Raw genomic sequence first — 26652 nt, 5'->3', positions numbered from 1 at the left:
ACCGATAATAGGACATTTCTTGATAGAGCAGATGAATCCCACGTGAAGCAGAAGCCAAGGAGACGGAAACCAGTACGGAAGAAGATACGTCCCGTAAAATTAAGAGAATTTGTTGAATTTTAATTTTGTGTTTGTAACTTCTGTACATTTAATTAAGTTATTGTTAAATATCTATTGGTTTAATTTAAGTGGCTATTGTTCGGGACGAACAATACTAAGGAAGGGGCAGTGTTACGACAGCGGAAGTCACGTGACACTGGTAACACATAATGAGTTCTAGAAAGATCGGGGAACATCACGAATAATCCAGTATTTGCTAGGCGCTCTTGTATATAAGTGCGCCAGACAATTAATCGGAATTGAATAGCGGACAGAGAGATTGAAGATATTGACGGACAATTGAGTCAAGCGCGTAAAGTGCACGAATCGTTCGTTAAGAATTATAGCGTGTGTTTAAGTGACTATAGAAATTAAGTGTATTGCAAAGTTGTATTGAGAAAGAATAAACTAGTTTGATTTAAGAAAGGACTTGTATTGCTGAAGTTTCTCGGGGAGAATTTCTACGGAAAATTAACAAACGAACAGTGACGTAACAGTATTTATTATCTGCGTATCTGAAGTGTAAGTTCGTGTATGCGATTTTAAATTATGTATGCAGAACACCCGTGCAAAAATTAAAACATTTCCCTCTACCTTAAAAAGATATATATCCACTAGTTATAAAATGGTAAAAAAACATGATGATATTTCCAATAATCCAAATAAGATATTTAGAATTTTATCAAACTATGATTGTGAGATAAAAGAAAGTTTATGTATCTCAAATGAACACCGCAGCTTAAATAATAACCTCAGTACCTTTCATCTCTCCTTGTCTTGAATATTTAGTTTTATTAAACTATGTCCTTTGTAAATTTACTTATTTATTCTTCTACGTACATTTTGTATAATTTTTTCTCCACAATGAACTCTGTATTTATATATACCTATTACATATGTATGCTGTATGTAAACATTTAATGTCGCTGATGATAAAATGCTTAAATTCCGAAACACCCGAAGATTAAACATGTGATTTGTTCTATTCGTTAGTAGTTACCGAACTGCTTGAAAATGTGCAATTTATTCTTATGTGTGAAATTATTTCATTAACAGGATTTTGGTGTTGCGTTAAGTAAATAAATTAGAAGATAAACAAAAGATAAATACATTATTATTATTTGCTGTGTGAAGGCTTAATTAAATAGTATCAAATTAACAATTTGAAGAAAAGGAAGAAACTGTAACTTGTTATGAGTTATAAGCCCTCTCACCATTACTTGCCAACCGATAAAGAATTTCTGAAATTGTTGGTCGTGTGTGCAGCCATATGTTTGATGTCATGTTGAAATTGTTTTAGTGAGTAGAAATGATTTCAGTTAATACAGTCTACAACAACTTTTATGAATACGCTAACAACATAGTGACTGTTACAATTCTGTATATTACAAGTCAATTGTAATTGTATCTGAAGCTAATTTCACAAACTAGACTACTACTAATAGTAATACTAATAATTATATGATACAAGATAGCGTGATAAACCTACTAATGTTCTTTGTAGATGAATTTGTACCTATGTCCTGATTACAGTGTTGGGACAATGTTGATTTTAGGTTTTAACTTTTACTGTTTTACTTGTTAGTAGTAGTAGTAGTAGTTATGTGCATGAGCTAGTTGAATTGCAGTTTATGGGCTCATTCAGTCATTGTGCAGAGTTTGATATTATAATTTGTATGTAGTTTGTCAGTGACTCATACTCATAGAGTTTTACCTACTGTGTAAACTATTAATATTAAAGAAAATTCAGCTAGTTATTTAATAAGTCAAATAAATGCACTGCATTATATCACCCCTTGCCCCTCAACATTTTGTTTTCTAAGTCTAATATGTTTAGACAAGAACTTAGAAACTGGACAGTATATTGTGAGTGTAATGTAGTGGAATAATTGAATTGATTGTGGAAAGATTAACACAAGTATAAGACTTGGAGATGCCAAAGAAAAAGAAGGGAAGACCGTATGGAAAAAATATTAATACAAAAATTCTCAGTAGCAGCAGTAAGTACAACAACAATATTCAAAATTTTTCTCTCGGGAGTTACAATAATATTCATGATGGACAACCAGTTCGTTATTTACCTAGAATGGTTGGTAATGGTAGTGACAGTTCATATGTTGGCTTGGAAGTGAGGAATGAAAACACTGAAGTTATTCAGGATGGCTCATCAGTAATGCAAAGAGAATTTTCAGTTCGAGATGATGTTGATCCTCATGCATCCTTGAAATATTTACAAGAAATGTTTCATGAAAAGCTGGATGCAGATGTTGTTCATATGGTATTATCAGAATGTGAATTTAATGGTAAGTAATACTTTTTATTATCATGTTTAAAAAAATATATTTTTATTGAAATCTTGTCGAATAATTAGACCCTGCAGTATTACCAATAACATTTTGGTGTTCACCTACACCTCAATGTCTAACATGTTCAGGAACACAATCAAACAACTTGTCAAACGATAACTTTCAAACAGATTCAAGTTAAATGCATGTATTAACATCATAGTCTAATGAAATTATGGTTCTTTCAGTGTTTTGAAGAAATAAAACATGAGTATAAACATGACCTTTAGTAATAAAAGACTGCATTCTTAAAGTTAACCATATAATAATAAAATCCTGCTTAAATATTCTTTATAATATGACATTCAAGAATGATTAGTGAACTAAGTGAAATGTTACCTACTTTTACATTTCTAAAAAAACATAACCTTAAACCTTTTTATTACTTCTGGGGCATCTCTCAATTTTGAATTATTTTTAACGTGGTGATTCAAAACCTGCCCTTAACATAAAATTTAAGGACAACAAAGGACCTGTATAGGTTGTCCCATTTGCTAAACTAAATTTTAAAATAATACACTCAAAGCTAGCCCTTATCATTCAAATATTTATCAATCTTTTTCATAAATGCTCCTAAAATTTACTTCATCGGGAGACAACCTATTGCAATCACCTTGTTAGAAAAATAAAACAGTGTTACCTGAAGATGACTCTTACACTGCCAAAATTTATATTGGTGTCCTCTAGTCCTACCATTTTCACTGTTAAGTAAGGAAAAATATGATGCATTAATGTTATAAATTTCTTAACAATCTGATACATCTCAATCAGATCCCCTCTAACTGTTCTTTCTTCAAGAGAAAATAGTTTCAGAGATCTTAACCTCTCCTCATATGATAACCCCTCTATCCTAGGCATCATTTTAGTAACACTTCTCTGAAACATTTCCAACAATTCAATGTTTGTCCTAAGGTAAGGACCCCAAGGCTGAACATGATACTCTAAAATCCTATTTGTCCTGCTACTAACAACAGCACACCGCTTGGAGACTGATTAACCACTACACCAAGATCATTTTCTTCTAGAGAAATGTAAAGGTTGTTTCCCATCAAAATTATACTTGTAGTTTAATTTATGATGACCCACATAAATTACCTGGCAATAAGACCAATCTACCATTTATTTACCCAACCTGTTAAATTATCCAAAACCTTAATACCATCAGCAAATTGTTGACCATTTCTTTATTCATGTCATTAATGTAAATCAAAAATGAGTTTTAAGAGCCAGTTTCTTTAAGATTCTTGCAATTTTCTATAGTGGTATGTTTAATGATACCATGGATTTTATTTATTTTCAAGGTGAGGCCTACTGTTAACAAAGAAAAATAAAAAATATTTGTGTTCATCACTTCATTTGACTTAGATTTTTTGAAAGTCAAGAACTCAAAACTCAAATTAGTAAATTAATGAGTTTAAATTTTCAAATGTTAATATTTTCATATGGTGATAGCCACCCCAAAAAGTTTTGATTGGAATAGTTTCTACATGTGTGCAATATTTTGATGGTGAACACTTTTAGGATGGCTCTCAGCAAGCAATTTATGTCTAAAAATGTCCACAATCTGTCCCTTATCACCTTTTAATTCAGTATCCTAATTCATTAATCAGAAATCTTGTCTCATGGCTTCAAAATTGGTCTTTCTGAAAAGTTGGAAATAAATTTTGTTTTATCTCAACATTTAGAAAAACCTTGAATCTGCTAAGTAATTCATTCATTCAATTAGCTTGAAGGAGCACTCCTGATAGGGCCATATGCCTATTTTTCTATAAGTACTGGTTTCATTTGTCTGATCGGTAGAGTCTCACTTATTAAAAGAATAATTTTACTGAAGTCTTTGTCACTAAGTGTCTCATCATGCATGTTGTTGCAGTCTAGGTAAATGCTGGACTGCTATCTTTCATTCATTTTAAGATTTTTTTTTAATTTGTGAAACTAGGTGACATATCTTGGATCCAAAATATACCTATTAACAACAGGCCATGCCAATTTGTAAATGATGTATGATCATCATAGCATTAGAAGGACATCTTTCACCTTGAAGAAGTCCTTTATGAATTATTGAGATTTAAATTTGACCTTATGTGATATTTTTGAAATGTTATAAACATTTATTTTTTGAAACTTTAAGGATAACACAAAAATGAAAGGATGTTCCGATACAGTACATTACCTCCTCTCATATAATTAGCTATTCTTGTTCAGTGCTGCCCCTATATGCAAAAATAAAAAAATGCATGTCACAAGCATTTTGCTTCCCCTCCATTGGAAATGACTCATTCCAATGTGTGTTTCATGCAAATCATCATGTGACAACCCTCCACCAATGTAAGTACCCCACATTCTCATTACGCATGTGACTCCCTCTATTCATTTCTAAAAAATTATGGATTCTCGTTTTGGCAGTGTTCATATTCAGATGCTTCAAATTTTGCTCTCATGTGCTTCATCATCGTAACAGTTATACTTCCGAAGTGGTTTTTTAATCATTTTTGATTGTACAGCTGATGAATTTATTTTCAATTTACTTTCCAGTCTTTTTTTTTTCACATTTATAGTTATCTATCAAACAATTTGTTTGATTTAATATTTACCATAAATTCCACTTCAGGTCTCACAACTACTATAAGCACTTTTTCACTGGCTGCAGGTGGGAGCAACCTATCATTGGATTTCTCTGCCATTATTTGTCAAGAGATTGATCGTTATATGGGTCAACCACCTTCTCCTGAACTTGCCTCACTTCCTCAAGAACAATCTAAACCTGTTCGTTCTGATGAACATTTTCATAGCCTTTTTCCACCATCGGATTTTGCCATGTCTTCCTATGTCCTAGCTGCAGAATCAGCTAGGCCTAATATGACATTTTTAGATATGATTTCTCAGTTATGTGATGTTTTATCCCTTTCCCCGATTTCCTATGATCCTTGTCCTCCTTTGTTGCACGATAGTTCTCCTTATTTAATTTTCTCACCTTCCCCGGAAATATTAAGATTTATGCTGAGCATTTTGCTTCTCAATTGTTTGAGGGTGCCAGCATGCTTTGCCCCCCCCCCCCATGGGCTATGGGGTTCTCCTTTGATTTTCCGGTGCATTTAACCCATGCCCAGTTTTCATGCCTTCGCCTTACTTCCCTTCTATGGTATTTATCTACCATACATCTCCTTTCAGAGGCTGTGCACCGAAATCCTGAGGGTTTATCGAGGGACAGCCTCTCCCTTATCACCTCCACATTGGCTCGTTTGTCATCCTTGGCTCTAGCCTTACACATGTGATTTCTCTGTTTACCTGTTCCTTCTTCCAGAGGTTCCATATCTTGGTGTATTCTTCAGTATAGATCAGCACGATGCCAACAGTACTGGTGGGAGCTCAATTGTGCGACTTTGTTCCCCTTTGACAATATTTTGTCACAGATCAGTGGGTTATTCGGGTACTCTCAGATGGACTTGTCCTACAATTTCTTCCCCCTCCTCCTTTGTCACAAATACCCATTTCCTTTCCTCTGCCTCGGGATCCCATTACCATCCAGCATCTATCAGAGGTGATTCAAGACCTTCTGTCTCATCAGGCCATCTAGCCTGTGAATCATCTTTCTTCCAGTTTTTATTCCAAGCTGTTTGTTGTCCCCAAGAAAACCGGAGACTGATGGCCTGTCATAGATTTGTCCTGCTTCAATCTATTTCTCAATTTGCTTTGTTTTACCATGGAATCGTTTCTTACCCTCAGGTAGGCTTTTTTCCAGGTTTATGGATGACCAAGATGGATGTCACAAATGCTTACTTACATATACAATCGGCAATCACAATTATATCTTCCATTTGTCCATTGAGGGGTGATTTATAAGTTTTTCGCACTACCCTAGGGCTTGCTTTGGCCCCATATGTTTATTGTTGGATGGCTTGAGTTTTTGCTCATTACCTTCATACTCTCGGGATGCATTTTCCTTATTATGTGGATGACTGGCTACTGTTAACTCATTCCAAACAGAAGTATGCCTGTCATACTCTTCAACTTCACAAGGAGGTGATTCAAGTGGGCTGGTTAATCAAACTGGAGAAGTCTTTCTTTCGATCTACCCAATATCTGATCCATTTAGGTGTTTTTTCAACACTCATCTCAATTGGACCAAACTTTCTCCTCTCAATGGAACTTTAAGTTCACCATGCTCTTATAGCATGCAAAGTTCTATTGCTTTTGGGGATGTGGTCTTCCATGGTCACACTTATCCCCTTAGGTCGTACTCATATGTGAGATCTTCAGTGGGCTCTTTATGACCAGGGGAATCTTGCATGGGATCCTTTGCAAACTCTTATTACCATTCCTCCTATCATAGTTGATGATCTGCATTGGTGGTTGGACAGGACCCACACATCGGCAAGTGTCCGGCTTCCTCCTCCTTGTCTGGATTTACATATTTTTATGGATGCTTTCCTCCAGAGATGGTGGGTGTGGGTTTGTGGCCAAGAAGTCTTATCATATCAACACATTGGAACTTCTCACTGTCTGTTAGGCCTTGGATCATTTCCTCCATCTGGTAATGATTCATTCCAACAATTACAGAGTGATTGCTTATCTCAATTGCCAGAGTGGCACCCATTCTCAATCCCTATGTTTTTACACGTTGGATCTTCTTTCCTTGGCCTACATGCAGGATATCCATATCATTGCATGTCATGTTCTGGGTGTTTGCAATCTTGTTGCAGATCGTTTTTTCTGTCTAGACAGAATCTATCCGATGGAGATGTCTCTTGATCCTATGGCTTTTACTTCAGTGGGGTACTCCTCACATTGATGTATTTGCCATATCCTTCAATCAGAAATTCCCTCTCTTTTGGTCTCTGGTCCCTCATCCTCTTGGCCTGGCTGTTGATGCTTTCAATCAGGATTGGACCAACAAATACCTATATGTTTGTCCTCACATTTGACTCTTTCACTGGGTGATTTCAATCATCCATACCACTCCGTGTCAGGTCCTTCTGATTGCTCCTTACTGGCTGGCTCAGCCATTGTTTTCTTGGCTTATCCAACTCGAACTTAACCCTCTGCTACCTCCTCCTCTGTCTTTCTCCCTTCTTCAGCAACCTCATTCATCAGTGCTTCATCTCACTCTTCCTGGCCATGCAATACACACTGTTGAGATGGGATGTTCCACAAGATCATTTGAAGGTTATCTTTGTGATGAAATTACCTCGTATATATGCCTGTCCCAAACCATACCACCCATGGACTACATGGGTAAAGCAGAAGGGGATAGCTGCCTATCCCTGCCATGCCTTGTATTGAATAAATTGGTATGGTCAGCTTTTAAAAATAGGGTTTTGTGGTCTTCCATTGCACTGTCTCAGGTACTGACGTTCCTCCGGACTCTCCATTGCATTTCACCCCCTTTTCTTCTAGTGGAGTTTGAGAGTCCTTACCACTTTCCAGTTCTAAGCCATTGGGGTGGTGGACTGTGGAGGCATCCTCCTGAATGGTTTAATGACATAAAATTTCAATACAGAAATACCATTTAGTGCAGAGTAGGATGGTGGTGTTTTGCTGGTGTAGATGATGTGATACCCTCCACTATAAAGCATATGCAAACCAAAAGAGTGAGATGTCAAATTGTATTACCACTTTGATTGGAATCCCTCATCCTATCCCCATGTAGATGTTGGTTCTCACTGGCCGGGTTTTGGATTTAGAATAAAACCAATCAACAAAAGTCCTCACACCTGTATTATGGATGTCTATCTTCCTCTCTCAACCATACTCCATCTGTGTTGTAGATCATGATGGAGGTACTTGGGATTGTTATGGTTCTTAACCTTTCTGTTCTGCCTTGTATCTTATTCTGAGCATGTTATTATTACACCTGGATTAGTTCTGGTCAGTTTCAATGTTGAGGGAGTTGATTTCTATATGGTAGACATCTTTTTGATTCCGGATGTTGGGTTCCCTGACCAATATATCATTTTCTATTCTTAACATGTAAACTGTTCAGGAGTCAGAGGGGTTTGAGATCCCCTCCTGTCTCTTGAACTTCAAGTGAAGACTATGTGATCCTCATCCTATACCTGCATTTCTGTCGGTTCCCAGTGGCATGGATTTTGGATGTAGTTGATTTGCCAAGTATGGTCTGTTGCACCCTAGCCACTCTACATCTTGGGGCACTTCCATTGTTTTTTTCCCACACCAATTGGATGTGTTTTTCTGCTTTAAACCCATATATACGACACTTTTCACAGATGGGAGAAGAGTATACCTGGTTCAGAAGTAGTGCAGTCTCCCACATCAGATCTTTGAATCTGACTCTCCAGTCTCAAGGTGTGTCCTTCAGATGATTTTGAAGGATGCTTCTTTTCTTCTCTTGCACTGGTCCCTCCACCTATTCAATATGGGATTTTAGCTAATTATGTGAACAGAGGTAATGTACCTTATCAGAAGTTATAATTTTCCTATACTGAAAATATAATTCCAATAGTTACTTACCTCCTCTCACAGTTCCCACCCTTCCTCCCCACTGAAAACTGGTGCTTCCATTTTCTGCCAAAACTCAGTGACAATTTGGTAGAATTGAATAGAGGGAGTCACATGTGTAACAACAGTGTGTGGTAGTCTTGTTGGTGAAGGGTTGTTGTATGATGATTTGCATGAGACACACATTGGAATGAGTCATTTCCAATGAAGGGGAGGCAAAAAGTTTGTGGCATGCATAAAAATTTTTTGCATATAGAGGGCAGCACTGAATGAGAATAGCTAATTATATGAGAATAGGTAAGTACCTATTGAAAATACGTTTTCAGTACAGGAAAATTACAACTTTAGGTACATAGAACAGCTATACTATGGGGTTGTTCACCTTTTACTAATACTTGTTCACTATCTTGTTAATGCATTTTTCAGAAAAACAGTTCTTCTAAATTAACCTTTTGATGTTACTAAGATTTTAGACACCACAGCAGTTTATTTTAGAAGTTAAAAAGTTCTGAAGTGAAGAATTTCAAGATCAGACACAAGAAAATGAAGATTGAGAATTTTTTAAACATATTTTTCAAATTAAGAAATTGAAATTAGATAATATAAAAATGGATTAGAAACTGTTTCAAGTTTATTGTCATAAATTGATAAAGCTGTTTAATTAAATTTTGAATGTAACACTGCAAGTTATCATGATGTGTATGTTTTACTTGTCATATGGAAATAGTTAAATATAATTGTGGCATGGGCTAAATAATTTAAATTACCTATTGAACCCTTGTAGTTAACTTTAATGAGTAAGTCGTGATTTTTGCTAGTTGATCTCTACTGCCATCGCAGTGAGATATTCTGTGTTCGTTCAGCTATAAGTCCTTGAAATACTTGGGACATCTCCTGAGCAAAAATGCACCCATGCCTGTAGGTACTAGGGCTCTTGCAATTACAGAAATCTATAATTGAATAGTCACAGTCGAAAGGAAATGTAGCCCAGTTTGGGAACTATGCTCTATTTATTCACAGTTTTGTCTTTTACAAATATTTGCAGTCTGGATTATTGAAGTATGAAGAGCATTTCTTTGATGAATAAAACAAAAAATGTGATCATAACTATGGTTTTAATAGGATCATGATGCCCACCATACTGGAGTACAGTGTCATGGCTCAGGAAAATTACACAATAATTTGTAACATGTAGTAACCTAGAATTACATGAAACAGGTGGCCAAAAAATCAATGCATAAAATTATCTAATGCCTTGGATAGAACTGCTAGCATATTCTGATTCTTCTGCTTTTTGATCTGAATGTCCTCTAGTAATAGGTAATTGTGATGGAGAAATGTCAGTTTTTCCACATTTTCTGAGTCCATGACTGCAGCTTGGAGATAGTGAGCCTAGCAGTTTAGAAACTTCACTCACTAGCTGCCTCTGAAGGTGGAATGCCTTGGGAAATTTGTCATCATTATTTTGCAACCATTTCACAGGATCAGCAATGTAGGCATCAAGCTTCTCTTCCAAAGCAGTTTCAGACTGGCTTTTGGCAGGAATATTGTTTCTAAGAGGCAGTCTGGTAGTTGCTTTTTTAATGGCTTAGGTTCCTCAGTATTGCATAATGTAACACACAGGTCTATAACATGCCGTAGCCTAAAGCACAGGACAATAGGGAATTCTAAATTAACTTTTTCAGCACTAGCTCGGTCCCTGGGACTGATCTCGTAACCATTTTGTGCATGTTATAGTTTCATGCTATAACTTTTAAATTACTAAGCGTATGTTAATGAAATTAGGCAGATTATCAGTAAACATTACAATGCTTTCATATGCAAAGTATTAAATTTTTTTTATTAAGTCCTAAGGTTTGTAAAGCAATGTTTTTCTCGTGCCCTTTTTTTTCATTTCACATGTTGCCTGTCCCACATGTAAATTAATTTTCATTTTAAGATTAAAAATACTTTTGAGCATCAGAAAAATGTCAAATTTCACATGTGAAATCTATAATTCCCAGATAATTGTCAAATGTTTCTTAAGAAAAAACTTTTATTTTCAGTAACGATTCTCTGTACAGATTTGATCGATCTTGTAACCACATTAAATAAATAAGGAAATAAATATAAATTATGCCTTTTTCATTCTAGGATGACTACAGATTATAACACAAAAACATAAATGTTTAGACTAAATAACTTAAATCTCATAACATTATACATTTATATATATTTATAATTTTTGTTATATTGACCTTTTAGCCGTGCCTGGATAAAAATACAGAAGCTACAGTGATGCGGTGCATGTGCACTCATATTACTGTATCCAATAATATAAAACTGACATTTAGTCTTTACAAAGTGACCTGTCTTTGGCTGTGTTTTAGTAGACTAAAACATTTCAATTATTATACATTATATATGTATATAGAATATTGTTATTTTAAAATAATTCCTTAAACTTATTTTTGTTAAAACATAGAACAGTAAATAAAGAAGTAAAGCAAACAGTTATCTCTTCTAGTTACGACCTTAGTACTCAGTTGCTGCTTGATGTAGGTTGCTAAGCCTTTAAAACTTTTACACGTGAAGGATATGAAACAAAATAATTTTTTTTAGGTTTTACATATACATTTGAAAAACAAAAAATTCATAAATTACTACATCAGTACCATAGACTTCCACTATAATTTATGAAGCTTAGTAACTAAGCTGTATTTCAGTCTAAAAAAAAATGTGAAATTTCAATCAGACTAAAGACACAATGTAACTCCTTGAAATCTTGGTTTGATAGAAAGAAATGCCATCTAAACATGTTAAAATGCCAGAGAAAGCCACTAGGGGACATTCTGAACTTCTAATTGGTTATTCATGTCTTTATATAGAAGAAAGTGTATATAAGAGAGCGTTTCCAAAAATATTTACATTTAAGTTAAGAAATTGAGTAAGGTATAATATTAAAATTTGAATTATGATCTACAGTTTGATACCAAACTTATTGACATAAATTCATGAAATAGTAGTTCATTAAAATTATGAATGTGAGTCAACAAACACGATGACATGGCCTTTCACTCGTGACCTGTCTGGAAAGGGTTAATACATGTACAGTAAACATTTGTATATGCTGCAATATACGTACAAGTATTTCTGGTTTACAGAATACTACGCTGTTTTGCCAGTTGTAAGTAATTGTATGTATGCATACGTTGAATATGGCATTATAAACTAACTATTCATATGTATTAAAAACATCTTGGAGGTCTGATAACTTGCTGACTTGAATCATAGAAATTTGGAGTGAGAATTCATGACTGATGCAAGGGCTAGGATGTCTTGGAGCACACTGGTGTCAGGTTCTCCACAATGACGCCTAACATGAATCATGACACAATACTGTCTTGTATCATAATTTTCACCACTGTGTCAGGGGCAGACTCAGTTCCATCAGGGCGTAAGTCTGGTAGAGTAAATCCCAGGATTGAATAGACTGTCCCAGATGTAGGTTTGCTATTCTTTGTCAAAAATTGAGTGGCTTCGGCAATTGACTCCAGCACTAGCATAACTTCTCCCATTATTTGGCATATATTTTCCCATAGATCTAGTTTTCCCTCTTTTCCCTGACATCAGGGTTTATGCTAAGCATTTCGTTTCTCAGTTGAGGGATGGTACCAGCATGCCTCATCCTCCATGGACTTCTGGTCATTATGCTCTGGCTTATCATCAGGATGATCAACCTTTTCTCAACTCCCAGCAGTTGCATTCACTTTTGTCAGTGTGGAAGGCTGACCATGAAAGTCCTATCTGTTTCTTCCGTGCCCAGTTTTCCCACCTTCATCTTATGTTACAGCTCTCCTTCAGTACTTGTTCACCATACACTTCCTTTCTGAAGCACTCTGATTCCCTGAGGGGTTTTGGGGGGATACCCTTTCCCTCATTATCTTTATGTTGGCATGATTATCCTCCACGGCTATATCACTTCACACATGGTTTCTTTGCTGTTTGGATCTTCTTGAGAGGGATGCTGTCTTGTCACAGGTTTGTCTCCCTTCCATCTTTATCTTCATCACTTACGGGTGGCTCATTTTCTCCATCAATCTGTTTTTGGAAATATTCCAGAGTCCTTAGAATCATGTGTGGAATCTGAGAGACAACATTTGACCCTTTAGTCTTTCGTTGCTCGTTTGTCTCATTCTGATCCTTTTCACTCTTCCATAAATGTTTCTCATCCTGCTCCCTCCTGTCCTTTACTAGTTCCTACCACTAGGGGTTTGACATTGTGTTTTGTGACAAATTCATCGTAGTCAGCAGTTTCAGTGATTATCAGGTAGTTTCCAGTCCAGTGGGGGCATGTTTGGCCAATTTTGTTCCACTGTGGAGAGAATTCACTACCAATTCTTGAGTGATCCAATTTTGTGAGAAGGACTTTTCATTTGTTACTTTCCTCAGCCCATTGTCTCCTGTACCAATATCCTTCCCAATACCTCAGGATCCTGCTACCAGTCAGCATCTATCCGAGGCTGTGTAGACTCTTCTGTCACAGAGAGCTATCGAGCCTGTCAGCCAGCCTTCTCCATGTTTTTACTCCAGACTTTTTGTCATCATCAAGAAAACCTGGGGACTGACATTCTGTGATTGATCTGTACCACCTTAATCAATTTCTGGAGCTTCCTCGTTTACCACACTCTGGTGGGCTTTTTCTCCATGACAGTGGATGACTAAGGTAGACATCTCAAATGCTTATCTCTATATTCCTATTTCTCATCAGTCCAGATGCTATCTTTGGTTTGTTCACTATGGGGATGTGTACCAGTTTTGGGCTTGCTTCAGCACCATATATATTTTGTTGAGTGGTCAAAGCCTTTGCCCAATTTATGCATGCTTAAGGGTTGCATTTCCTTCTCTTTCTGCACATGATATTCTGTTTTTTGGGGGGGACTTGGGCTTCTATGAAAGCCCTTATTTCTTTGGGTTGGGCACATATGCATTATTTACAGTGACTTTGCTTAGCTTCACTTGGACTGCCACATTACTCTTTCTCATTCAGCCAGTCTGAATTGGTGTTTGAACAAGGAGTACTGCTTTCTCCACCTAGTGCGAACTTACATCTGTTCACATGTGCTTCTCTCCAAGGTTGGGGGGTGCATGAGTCAATTGGTAGGAAGCTTCCAGAAAATGGTCTCAGGTCAAAAAGTCTTACCATTATCAACATCTTGGAGCTTCTACTGGTACAACATGCTTTGGATTATTTTCTTCCTGTGGTAAGGAACTGACTTGTCATGATCCTTTCAGCAATTCCACTGATTTGGCCTATATCAATCACAAAGGGGGCACATATTTTCTTTGTGTTCAAACATTAGAACTTATTTATTGGGCCCACATGCTACAAATAAGTCTCATGGTGGATCATTTTTCCAGACCCAACCAGGTTTATCTCGCAAAGTGGACTCTCGACCATCAGGCTTTCAGGCGACTATGCAATTGGTGGGATACTCCTCCTCTGGATGCTTTTGCCACTTTCCTCAACACCAAGTTACCTATTTTTTGGTCTCTGGTTCCTCAGGCCCTGGCTGTGGATGCTCTTAGTTGGAACTGGACTAACCAGAATCTTTATGTCTATCCTCCCATCAGACTCCTTCCCAGGGTGATTTTGGTCATCCATGCCATTCTTTGTCAGATCCTTCTGATTGCTTTGCACTGGATGGCATAACCTTGGTTTCCTTGTCTCATTCAGCTCCAAACTACCCCCCAATGCCTCTTCCTCTTACTCCATCCCTACTTTGTCAACCTCAGTCACCAGTCCTTCATCCCACCCTTTTCACTCTCTGACTTCATGCCTGGCATTTATCAGGTCCTTGGCGAAGATATCCAGGTTGTCCTGGCATGTTGCTTCGTGTGTAGCATGAATGGTTTGCCCTTCCTCTCTTGAGGTTTATCAACGTAAATGGAACATATTCTACCGTTGGTTTTTGAGTTGGGGGTTTTCGAGCACTCCTGAATGTGATCACTTCTATTTAGTTGAGAACAGGGGGGATGTTCTAATGGTGTAGATGGCATTCAACTCAGTCATATGCTCCACTTCCATGCAGCAGGTCTTGGAGGTTGATATTGCACCCAGCTTCTGTTCAGTTCTATCCCAAAGGGGCAGTTGCATATATTTTCTAGAGGTGATCTACTTCTGTGTGGTGGAACTCAGAATTTGGCATTGCACTCCATCTTCTGTAAGGTCCTACCCAGGGAATAATGTTGCGCATATTTCACTAAAATATGCTTCACCTCCATGCATTGGGTTCCAGAGGTTGATGCTGCGGTTGCATATCTTTTACAGAAGTGATCCACTTCCATGTGGTGGTATCCAGAGGTTGATGTCACAATCCATCGTTTGTGTGGTCCTATCCAGAGGATGCTGCTGCTTTGGAATAGATTTGTCACATTGCAGTTTACTCCTTCAATCGGGATCCCCTCGTCCTACCATCACCAGAATGTCTGTTATAAGTGAGTGGTTTTGTATTAGAGCTGGACCAATCAACATAAATTCTCACACATATGTTGGTTGTGTTTCCTCATTCTCAGTTTAATAGTTTTGCTTCATGAACTCCACTTCCATGTGGTGTGTCCTGGAGGTTGATGTTGCATGCACATGCAATCCAGCTTTTGTGTGATCCAATCTGGAGGATGATGATGTTTGGGGTGAAGGTTCTGCCTTTCATGCTTCACCTTAGAGAGTTTTCTCTACCTAAGGCTGCTGTTGTGCATTGGGGTACCAGTCTGATTGGGTTTGGTTTGATATGACCTGCCACATTGGCACATCTCTTCATAGCATCATTCTGATGTCAATTCCTGGATGTATGGTTGGTTATGGATTTGTGCTCTGTTTTGTAGATTGGTATGGAAATTGTCTCCCTGTTCTACTCAATTTGAGATGAAGACAGCATGGACCCTTCTCCTACCATGATATATGCCTAATGCTGTCTGGTTTTGGACTGGAGTTGATCTGATGCATACGTTCCAATGTGCCCTAGATACTCTATATCTTGGGGCACATCGATTTTAGCTTTCCTGTCTGTAGGTGGTTCTTCAACAGTCTTTCTTCAACATTATTGAGATTCTGGTATATTGTGGTTTGGACTTGCACCCACCCAGTCTTTCTCTCCCTTTTGGTTGTGTTCCTCTCATTTTCTGCCTGTGTATGTGACAACTATTTCCAGACTAGGTGCAGAGTATATCTGGTACAGAAGTGGTGTGGTCTCACACGTGTGTTCCTTTTCCATTGGGGACGCATGAGGAGGTAAGGTACCGTATTGGAAGTTGTTATTTTCATTTACTGAAAATATATTATCGACAGGCACTCACTTCATCTCACACTTCCCACCCTTTCTCCCCAGTCAAAAACTGGTGCTTCTTTTCTACTTAATCTCGAAGTGATAGTTCAGTAGAATCAACTAGAGCAGCGGTTCCCAAAGTGTGGTCTGTGACCCGGTACCAGTCCATGAAAAAAAATGCTGGTCTGCAGAAAACTAAAAAAATTAATTTAATTAATTTTAACCCTTTCACTACCAACTGCCACTTTTAAACTTTCTCCAAGCCCTTGTTGTATATTAAAGAAAAATGTAATTAAACCAGTTAATATAAATATATTCTAATAAAATTAATATTTTCAAATACATTATAATTTAAATTTTCATTTCATCTAACTTGGATTTCTCAGTATTTCTACTAAGCTAATATAACAGGAAGGAAAAGTGAAAGTTTGATACTTAAGGCTATGAAACTATAGAATTCACAAGCTGATGGCTGCCTTTATACCTACAGTCCCTCGGGAATTAAGGTGTTCTCACTTAGTGCAATTTAGAGAGCCTAAGATTAAGTTTTACAGTGTTGATAACCTTGAGATTCTTGTGAAATGCTGTAAATTTAAACCACATGTTAGCTAGGCACGTCCCCCTGCTGAGTCCAAGTCGATCTTCCCCTGTCTGCAGGTACGATCAAAGAAGGGATTTTATCTCGCATAAAATGACCATTTGCTCATTCAAGTTAACTGTGAAGTTTGGTGGTTATCAAAAGGAAATGTCTTAAAGAGACTCATCAAAATGAAGAATGAAGTTATCTTGTTTTTGGAGCAACATCCCCCATCAGCAACGGATGCAATATTTGAATTTAGAGACAGGTTTCATAATTTGCATTCATTAATTAAGGTGGCCTATTTATGGACATTTATGTGACATTTTTGGATTCTTAAATGCATTAAATCTAAATTTACAAGGTACTTACAAATATTTTTAAAGTCCAGGAAAAGAGAGAAGCAGCTATAAAAAAATTAACATATGGGTACATCAAGTTGAGAAGAGAAATTATAAATCTTTCTCTACTTTAACAGAATTACAAAACCAAGATGAAGAAGGTAATATTCCAGATGAGATTTCCTCATCAATCAAAGAGCATCTTTTGGGGCTAAAATCATGCTTGAAGGAATATTTTTTTCCAACTGACAGCAATAAAATGTGGATCAGGAACCCTTTTACTGTTGACACGGAAAATGAGGAAAGATTACAACTCAGTGAATCAGAAATTGATTCTATTATTGAACTGTCCTGTGACACTGCACTGAAAGACCGTTTAAGTCAAGTATAGTTAGTTAATTTTTAGCTGAGCTGTCATGCTGAGTATCCAAAGTTATCAGAAAAAGCAGAGAGATTTCTTATGCCCTTTGTCACGACTTAATAAATGCAAATCAGGCTTCTCAACGTTGGTTTTCTTAAAAAACAAGTACAGGAACAGATTAGATGTTGAGCCAGATTTTAGGATTAAACTGACTTCATTTCCTCCTGATTTGAAGTAGCTGTGTGATGAAAAACATCATCATTCTTCTCATTAAGTAAGTTTATTTCTTAAAAGAGCATTAATAAATATACAGTTAATGTAAAAATTAAATAACAATGAAGTATAATTTCTTTTTTACACAGTAATACTATAAAACACTTATATATTTTATAATCAATGATGTATTGATAGAACTATTGCTTCCAGTTTGATGTTACGAATTAGGCATATCTTAGTGGGTTATCTAATTAGGTATTTGAGGAAGCCGGGCCTCATAAAAAATTACAAAAATAAACATGTCCCTAGCTGGAAAAGTTTGGGAAATGCTGGACTAGAGGGATTCACATGCATCAGAAGGGTTGTTGCATGATGATTTACATGCAAGACACAGGGAATCACGTTGATCATGGGGTACATGGGAGTTCAAGGCTTGTGACATACAAAAATATTTCTGTATACATGTAAGATGAAGTAAGTACTAATTGGAAATATATTTTCAGTATAAAAAATAATAATAATTTTAACTTAACAGTATGAATATTAGATATAAATTTTTGTAACTTGAGCCTTAGCTTTAGGTGCAGAAATTAAACATTTTCAGTCCTAAGAGATACAACTAAAAATACTAAATAATAATACCTAACTTCTTCAGGAAGACAATTACTACTAGAAGTGTAGTTTCACTGTCACAGAACTCGTAGATATATTGTCTGTAACCCAGCAGCTCCTGTGTAGTGACTGCTGTACAACACTCAAATGCACCAACTCAGAACATTCCTCACTATATCCTCCTCTTTTTAGTATACAGAATAATATGATTTTTAGTAATATCCCAACATTCTAAGTGAGAAAATTCCCTGAACAATGTCAATAAGTTAGTGATCATAATTTGAATTAATTCACTCAGTTTCTTAACTTTTAAAGATGACTATGATAATGATTTTGTTTCTGTTGGCATTGCAACTATTTTTCTGTTAAGGTACCTGTCATCTTCAAAGATCTGTATAAAATGCGAGCAAGTATCATGTATCAAGACCAGGGTATGAACCTGTGACTGCTGGTTTACACAGACAACCCTAACTTGATTGTTTCAAGCTTTTGCTCTTTTAACTTTCGGGAACCTGCCAAGCAAAATAATCTTTTCACCTCGTTTGTTCTCATTGCTGCTGCCTTCTGAATTAAAAACTTTTATCTTCATCTGTAATATGTAACAAAAGTAATGGCAACTGTTTCTGACTTGTCACAAATGATATACAGAATATTAGCATAAATAGGCAACTGTTGTGCATATAAGTCTGTACTGTCAGTTAATGTTGTTGTAGGTGCACCACTGTTATTTATAAACGCTTCGTGTATTGGTAACTTTATGGATCTCATGATTGATGCTTTTTTAAGTAATGGCCTTCTTCAGTTTGTTTCATAGCTAGTTTCATGAATATTATTAGTTGTAATGCTTAGAATAATTTTGAATAATTGTTTTAATTAGCTTTTATAATTTTGGTAGATTATTATTATTATTACAGTGAACCCTTGTTAGTCCAGACAACCTTAACAACAGGAATTTTAGTCAATGATCTGTATATTCTCATTCCAAATCTGAATGCATTTTGTATGGATACATGATTCAATTGTCCATAAACGACTCCAGAAGAGTCAAGTAGGGGCTGATCAGTACAGGAAATGAGGTAATAATAACTGACCTCAAAACACTTAAACTCACAGTGGTAAAGTAAAAGTATTGTAAGCTATAATAAATATCCACAAGACATCAGAGTAATTTATGCCATAGTCATGTCAAGTCTAAGTGCTCTAAAACAAAGCAGCATAGAAATATAAGCATCATTAAAACGATGTCTATATAAGAAAGCAAGTGAAAGTGCAAACCTTGTTACCATCAATAAGCGTTTCAGTGTAGAAAGAAATGTTCTCATGGGCATGTTGACTGTATCTGACATTCTTCACATCAAAGAAAAGTTGATAAATATTCCAAAAGTTTAGTTCAACAAACAGATATGAAGCATTGAAAGTATGTGAACATGGATCAAGTTTTGTATTTTTGTATGTGTGATGTTATATCACGAATGATGAAATGCTTATTGAGAAAACTAATCAACTTAGACAACAGGTTAATGTAACAGAGTTTGGGTACTCCAGAGGATGACTGCAATGTTTCAAAAGATGCTTTGAAATAGAGAAGACAAAGCTAGAAGGTGAAGCAGCAACTGATCAAAATGCAATTGTCAAGGGTAGTAATGATGCTATGTCAGCTGATTAGTGACTCACCACTGATTCATCACAACCAATTGGTCAAGAGTTGTCAGATGAAGATGTCATTTTGTTCAGTCTCTTCAATTGTATCATGAGGGTGAATCAGACATCGAAAGTGATCACTAGTCGACCCAGTCAGTATGAATAACACACAGTCTTGCCTTAAAGACGTCACCACATAATTCAAACCAAACAGGTTTATGTAAAAGTAATGATTCAATGTTTTATTTACTTAAAGAAAAAATTTAGTTCAAAATAAGGCTGTGACTAAAATCTTTTCTAAAGTGACTTTATATTTTGTATTCTGCAGTAAGTCGTTGTTTTGAAAAAAAAATATTAAGATGATAAAATGCTGCTTTGATTGTACAACTTGTATAATTATTTACAAAGTATATAATTATAATCTGAAAAGTTTATTGTACCTTTAGTTGTTGTTTTTTGTTTACTGGTTGCATAACCACCATTACTAGTTTGCACCCTTATATTTAACAATCAATAACTCATGCTCTTAATAGTGTTCATTTTAAGCAGTGTGACTGGTTCTATTATCCGGATGCCTCAATAATTTGAATGAGTTAATTCATTACAAATGGGTTTGGATTAAGGAGGTTTATAGACTTATGACAACTTGTATCTCCTGAGTTGACCAGATTTTATTGGAAATGTTAACAACGAGGATACCCAGGTGATGATTTTATTCATTCTAATTGTTATATATTTCAATTTTCTAGTGTATTAAGTACTTGTCAGTTTTCTTTCAAATTACCTTCATTGAGTTACTTTTTAGTTGTAATCTGTGTGTATAGATAATTTCTTTTGACCAGAAATTCTGAATAATTGTCTGTTTCCTTTTAAAAACTTTTGAATTTTATCAGCTTGTTTTCTTAAATTCAAGATGTGATCCCTCAAATGGTTATTATTTACATGTATTTTTTGCACTGAAGAACAATAAGAAAAATTTAAATTTGTGCCCTGATAATGTGTAAAATGTTTTTGAATTTGTTTTTACAGTGGAGCAAGCATTAGAGACTCTTTTTACACTTATAAGTAATGGTGGTTGTCATGACGATGAGGGAAACTTGCACACTAATTCATCACATAGATTTTCTGGCAGTTGGTGTGTGGATTCTTCAGACGGAAGGATTGGGTTTTCTGGAGCTATGTCTTTAGGTAGCCCAGGGAGCAGTGGGGAGCAAGATTCAAGCTTTAACGAAGGACCAGTTGTTAGCACTTCAGATGTTGAGGTTCATCATTCTGCAGATGATAATACAGAAGATGAAGCAAGAGCTCTTAGTGATGATAGTTCTAATTCAGTGGATAACTGTTATGGGTCTGACAAGGAGAAAAAATCAGCAGAAATAAAATATGCATTAGATGAAGAAATTATAAGAAGTGACAATGAAAAATTGTCTTTCAGTGGCAAATATTTGGAAAATAAATCTTCAGATAGTGATAAATCCACTGGTAACAGTAACTTGAATATATCTTATACTAGTGATAGTTGTCCTAATAGTAACAATTATTTTGGTTCAATATTCCAAGGAGGATCTTTATTTACTCTTATTCAACAACCTCAATTTATAACTCCGATTGTTTCCAGCACACTGCCACTTGCCTACAAGTCACGGGAAGACACACCAGACTCCACTAGCAGTGGTTCTCTCTCTGGAGAACTAAAAGCTTCCAGTGCATATAATAGAACAAGGAGTAAAGCTTCTAATCTGTTCTTATCATGCAGAAGAGATAAAGTAAATATTTCAGAACCTGGTAAAAGGGCTACTGATGTTGAAACAGTCTTAAATAGAATCAAGAATGGTGAAAAAATATTGGTAATACTTCGTGGATTACCAGGCAGTGGAAAGTCAACTTTATCTCAGCAACTAAAAGCCAATGGTGTAGTTTACAGCACTGATGATTTTTTTATTAAAAGAGATAAGTATCAGTTTGACTGGACTAAGCTTCATGAAGCACATGAATGGAACAGAAAAAGGACAACAAAAGCTTTAGAAAAAGGAAAATCTCCAATAATTATTGATAACACTAATATTGAGTTGTGGGAGATTAAACCATACGTTGTTCTAGGAGTTAAGTTTGGTTATAATGTTGAACTGGTTGAGCCTGACACTGTGTGGAAATTCAACGCTGCCCAATGTGCTAAACGTAATACACATGGAGTATCTAAAGAAAAGATTTTAAGAATGTTTGAGAGGTATGATAGCACCATAACGGTTGATTCCATTCTCTCCACCTTAAAGAAAAATGTTGACTTATCTTCAAGTGGAGTGTCTATGACAACTGACTACAGTTCTAAAGCTGCAACTGAACTACCAAAAGATAAAACTGTATCGGTAACAAACGAAAAGCCTTCCTGTCATATCCCATCTACTCCTAATGACCAAGACATTTTTTTATCCAATAAACAACAAAATGATAATAGCATTAAGAAAAATGATCCAATTACAGAAACACCTAACTTAAAGGGAACTCAAATCTCTAGATTTCCAAAAAATGCAGGATTTTCTTTAGCAGATGGTAGAAATGGTATTTCTCAATTAAAGCTCAAGTGGGAAGAACTCATGGAACTTGCACAACAAGACAGTGGGAGTGTAAGTAGAAGAACATCTGCTAGCTTGTCCAGTCAGGACACATCTAGTTGGGAGAAAGATGAAGACTTCTTCTGGACAGCCAATGGCTCTCCTGCTCACAGAGGGAGCTTAATTCTACAAAGAGAGACAGTGAAAGAGGAAAGTGAAGTTGACACAGATTCTGACTTTAAACACTCCAGCCCTATATGTGTATCTCACAGTTTCTCTTCAAGACAACCATCATACTCTAGGAGCCAAGAAACTATACACTTTCAGTTCAAAGAAGAGAATAATTCTTGTTATTCTGATAATCACAAGATTGAAAATAAATGTGAAAAACTACAACCAAAATCACAGAGACAGAATAATAAGAAAAAGTATATGTATGAACCAATAAGAATATCTGAAGTGCAAAATTCTGTGGAAATGAATGAGAAACTTTCAAGTGAAAAGTGTTTTGAGTGGAATGCAGACTGGGAATGTAAAAGAGAATGTTTGCACTGGAGTAGCTCTGAGAGTGAAATCCAAGAAGAAAAGACAAAACTAAGTCCTCGTCCACAAAGAAAAGCAAGACATGCCAGAAAAGATCCTGCTTTGTCGTACAGAGCAAATGAATTATCTAGTGAATCAGATACTGACAGATCCCAAAACCTGAAAATAGCCCATGTAAGACACACTGATGAATTGAACCACTCTGAACAAAAACTGTCTGACTGTTCATCATTTTCAGCAAAATGTAAGAACAACTGGTCTCTTCCTGCTTTTCCTGTTGATTTTAAGAAGAAAGAAAGTGAAGATCAGTATTCAGAGGTTTTCGATCCACCCAAGAGTGGTAATGTATCTAAAAATGATAATGAAACTCAAAGTGAATCAAAAGACTTTATAATTTTACAAAAAGTCCAAAAGAATCATGTCATTGATAGTGAAATAATAGTTCGCATTGGCAGTATTTATTATGACAAGATTAGTGAAACTGGAAAGTCTGTTCTTTTAGCAGAAAAGGATGCAGAAATACCAATTATAGTTAAGTTACACAAAAGTACCACAACTCATGATCTGCCCGATACAATGACTAAGAGTGAAAAGCTGGAATTTTTGAAGAACTGTTTTCCAGACATTGGAGAGGAAGATATTGTTGAAATATTTGAAAAGTGTCAAGGTGATCATCACTGGACTGTTAACATTCTATTAGATTTTGGGTATGAATACAATAATCATGAAAGAATTTCAGACCTGGCTCCACTTCAAATAATTGAAGAATGTGACCATCCACAAAAAAATCAAGGTGATAATGACATGTTGACATCAGGAAACAAAATTTTAGATGGATTAGTTTGTCTTCCTGAACCTACACAAGAACTATCTGCAAATACCAAGCACAAAGGCCAAGGATATAATCCAAGCAGTCAAAATATAATGAGAGATGCAAGTGTACAGATTAATCAAGACCAGAGTTCTTCAGTGTCTAATACGCTTGAAATGGTGTTAGACGTAACATTTGCCTTACAATTAGAAGAAATATTTGGCCCAATACAGCTACACACATCAGCAGGTAAGAATATAAGAATATAATAACAGTTATGATAGGTGTAATGTTAGGGTTAATACAGCTAAACACATCAGCAAGTAAGCATAAAATATCAGTTACAGTAGAGCTGTATTACATATACAGCTAGAATAACTAAGTAAAAGTTGTCTTACAGTAGAGGTGATTGTGGGTTAGTACAACTACGTTACTCATACAACTAGGATAATGTGGTAATAGTTGTCTTACAGTGGAAATGATGGTTGGGTTTGTATAGCTATATTACACTTGCAACTAGGATAACTAAGTAATTTTTGTGTTATAGTAGATGTGATGTTTCTGTTAGTACAGCTACAATACACATACAACACGGATAACTTGGCAACATTTGTCTTCCAAAGCAATACATACCTCTTCACACAGAAAGCTGTCTTCCCCATGCATCTGCTTTAGAGATTTGTATGCCACTAGCTTTAAGCAACTCCCACCTAAACTTACAAGATTTCTTGTGACTTGTGCTACTGCATAATTACGTTATTATGCAGCAAAAGCCCTCCACCAATGGGAAGGCACTATAACCACCCTGTGCACTAGCTCTCTTTATGCTTTTGCACTTGTGATCTTAATTTTATCCCTTGGCACTGAACACATCAGATGTGTTTTTTCTTTGTCAACTTAACAGGCTTTGCAATGTTAGGGGAACTTTATTTCCTTTTTTTTTCCAACCTATGAACACTTGTTCATGTACCATGTTCTACTACATGTGTGAGTGACTAATTTTCTTAATTTCCTCACACAGGTTGTGTAATAATGATGTCTTATGGGATGAATTAGTGGCCATTGTGGATAGGTTAGTGGGGTTCCTTATGCTGCCAGGTACTTAAGCTCCAGTCCCTTCATCGGGTATTCCTTCCCTCATTTTTGGGGTGAATGAAGTTGAAAAATTTGATAGTTCCTTAACCTGTTTAGGTTTTGGGAACTTCTTGCTCTGTTGAAGAGAACCTTAGACTTTCTGACTTTTATCAGCCGAGATGTATCAGATATACACCATTCTTTTCTTTCCCCTGTTTTATATCCTTCTGCTCATTCCCTACTTCTTAATCCTAACCCTAACTTAAATTGTTTACCATTCCTGGACCACTTCCGTTTCCACAACTTTAAGCCTCTTCCTTCCTGTCTATTTGCTTCTTATTTCCTCAGTTTCAATCATTCTGCATCCCCTTTCAAAATCCTCACATTTGGGATTGCCTTTGCTTTTTTTTTTAGATGGGAGTGGAATTTGGTGTTGGTTTTGCCCTCCAGTAACTTATATTCCCTGATCCTTTGTACCACACTTCGTTACCTCTACTCTTTACTCCTCGTGTCTGAGGCACTACACCATGTGGGTGATTCTCGTTCCCTTCTCTTGTTCATCGTGGCCATTCCCCTTCTACCTTCCCTTTTCACTTGCCTCCTTGTTCCTGGAGACTGTTGGGTAGGTATTAGGATTATAGATATTCTGCTATCTCAAGTTCGACTTCTTTCTTTCATTCTTTGAGACCTTCAATTAGCCATCTCTTTGCACTGAAGTTTGGAGGAATCCTTATATGATTGAATAATGGGCTATGGCTGCTCATCATCAATCTTTGCTTTTGTAAGTTGTTTCTACATTATTCCCAACCTTACTCTCCACCATTGTACTCCTTCTTCCTCCTTCCTTTCCTATGTTTTGATTAGTACACCTACATTACACATACATCTAGGATAACTTGGTAATAGTTGTTTAACCATAGAGATGATGCTTGGATCAGTACAACTACATTACACATACAGCTTGGGTAACTAGGTATCAGTTACCTTACAGTAGTTGTGATGTTTGGATCAGTACAACTACGTTACACATACAACTAGGGTAACTAGGCAACAGATGCCTTACAGTAAATGTGATGTTTTGATTAGTACAACTACATTACAGATAAAACTAGGATTACTTGGTAATAGTTGTTTAACTATAGAGATGATGTTTTGATTAGTACAACCATATTACACATACATCTAGGATAACTTTGTAATAGAGTTCTTACAGTAGAAGTGCTGTTAGTAAAGCTACATTGTATGTACATCTGGGATAACTTTTCAACAGGGGTCTTACAGTAGAAGTGCTGTTTGTGTTAGTAAAGCTACATTCTACATACATCTGGGATAACTTTTCAACAGAGGTCTTACAGAAGAAGTGATGTTTGTGTTAGTAAAGCTACATTCTACATACATCTGGGATAACTTTTCAACAGAGGTCTTACAGTAGAAGTGCTGTTTGTGTTAGTAAAGCTACATTCTACATACATCTGGGATAACTTTTCAACAGAGGTCTTACAGTAGAAGTGATGTTTATGTTAGTAAAGCTACATTCTACATACATCTGGGATAACTTTTCAACAGAATTCTTACAGTAGAAGTGATGTTTATGTTAGTAAAGCTACATTCTACATACATCTGGGATAACTTTTCAACAGAATTCTTACAGTAGAAGTGATGTTTATGTTAGTAAAGCTACATTCTACATACATCTGGGATAACTTTTCAACAGAAT

At 36.1% G+C, this 26652-nt stretch overlaps 1 protein-coding gene across 1 annotated transcript in view; it reads left to right on the top strand.

The window, feature by feature from the left end:
• Positions 1-1007: 1007 nt before the first annotated feature.
• The window catches only part of LOC106471244 (NEDD4-binding protein 2-like), a gene marked incomplete at its 3' end in the record, with an annotated part of 53770 nt that continues 28125 nt past the window's right edge, over positions 1008-26652 (top strand). Inside the window, exons 1-2 of the mRNA XM_013931836.2 lie at positions 1008-2402; positions 20985-24110. Of these exons, the coding sequence (XP_013787290.1) occupies positions 2033-2402; positions 20985-24110 (3496 nt within the window). The remainder of the gene's footprint in view (positions 2403-20984; positions 24111-26652) is intronic.

The sequence above is a fragment of the Limulus polyphemus genome, unplaced genomic scaffold (genome assembly GCF_000517525.1).
Source record: "Limulus polyphemus unplaced genomic scaffold, Limulus_polyphemus-2.1.2 Scaffold4491, whole genome shotgun sequence".
Classification (NCBI taxonomy): domain Eukaryota; kingdom Metazoa; phylum Arthropoda; class Merostomata; order Xiphosura; family Limulidae; genus Limulus; species Limulus polyphemus.
The sequence above is the reverse complement of the archived record's forward strand: the minus strand, read 5'-3'. Positions and strand labels throughout refer to the sequence as shown.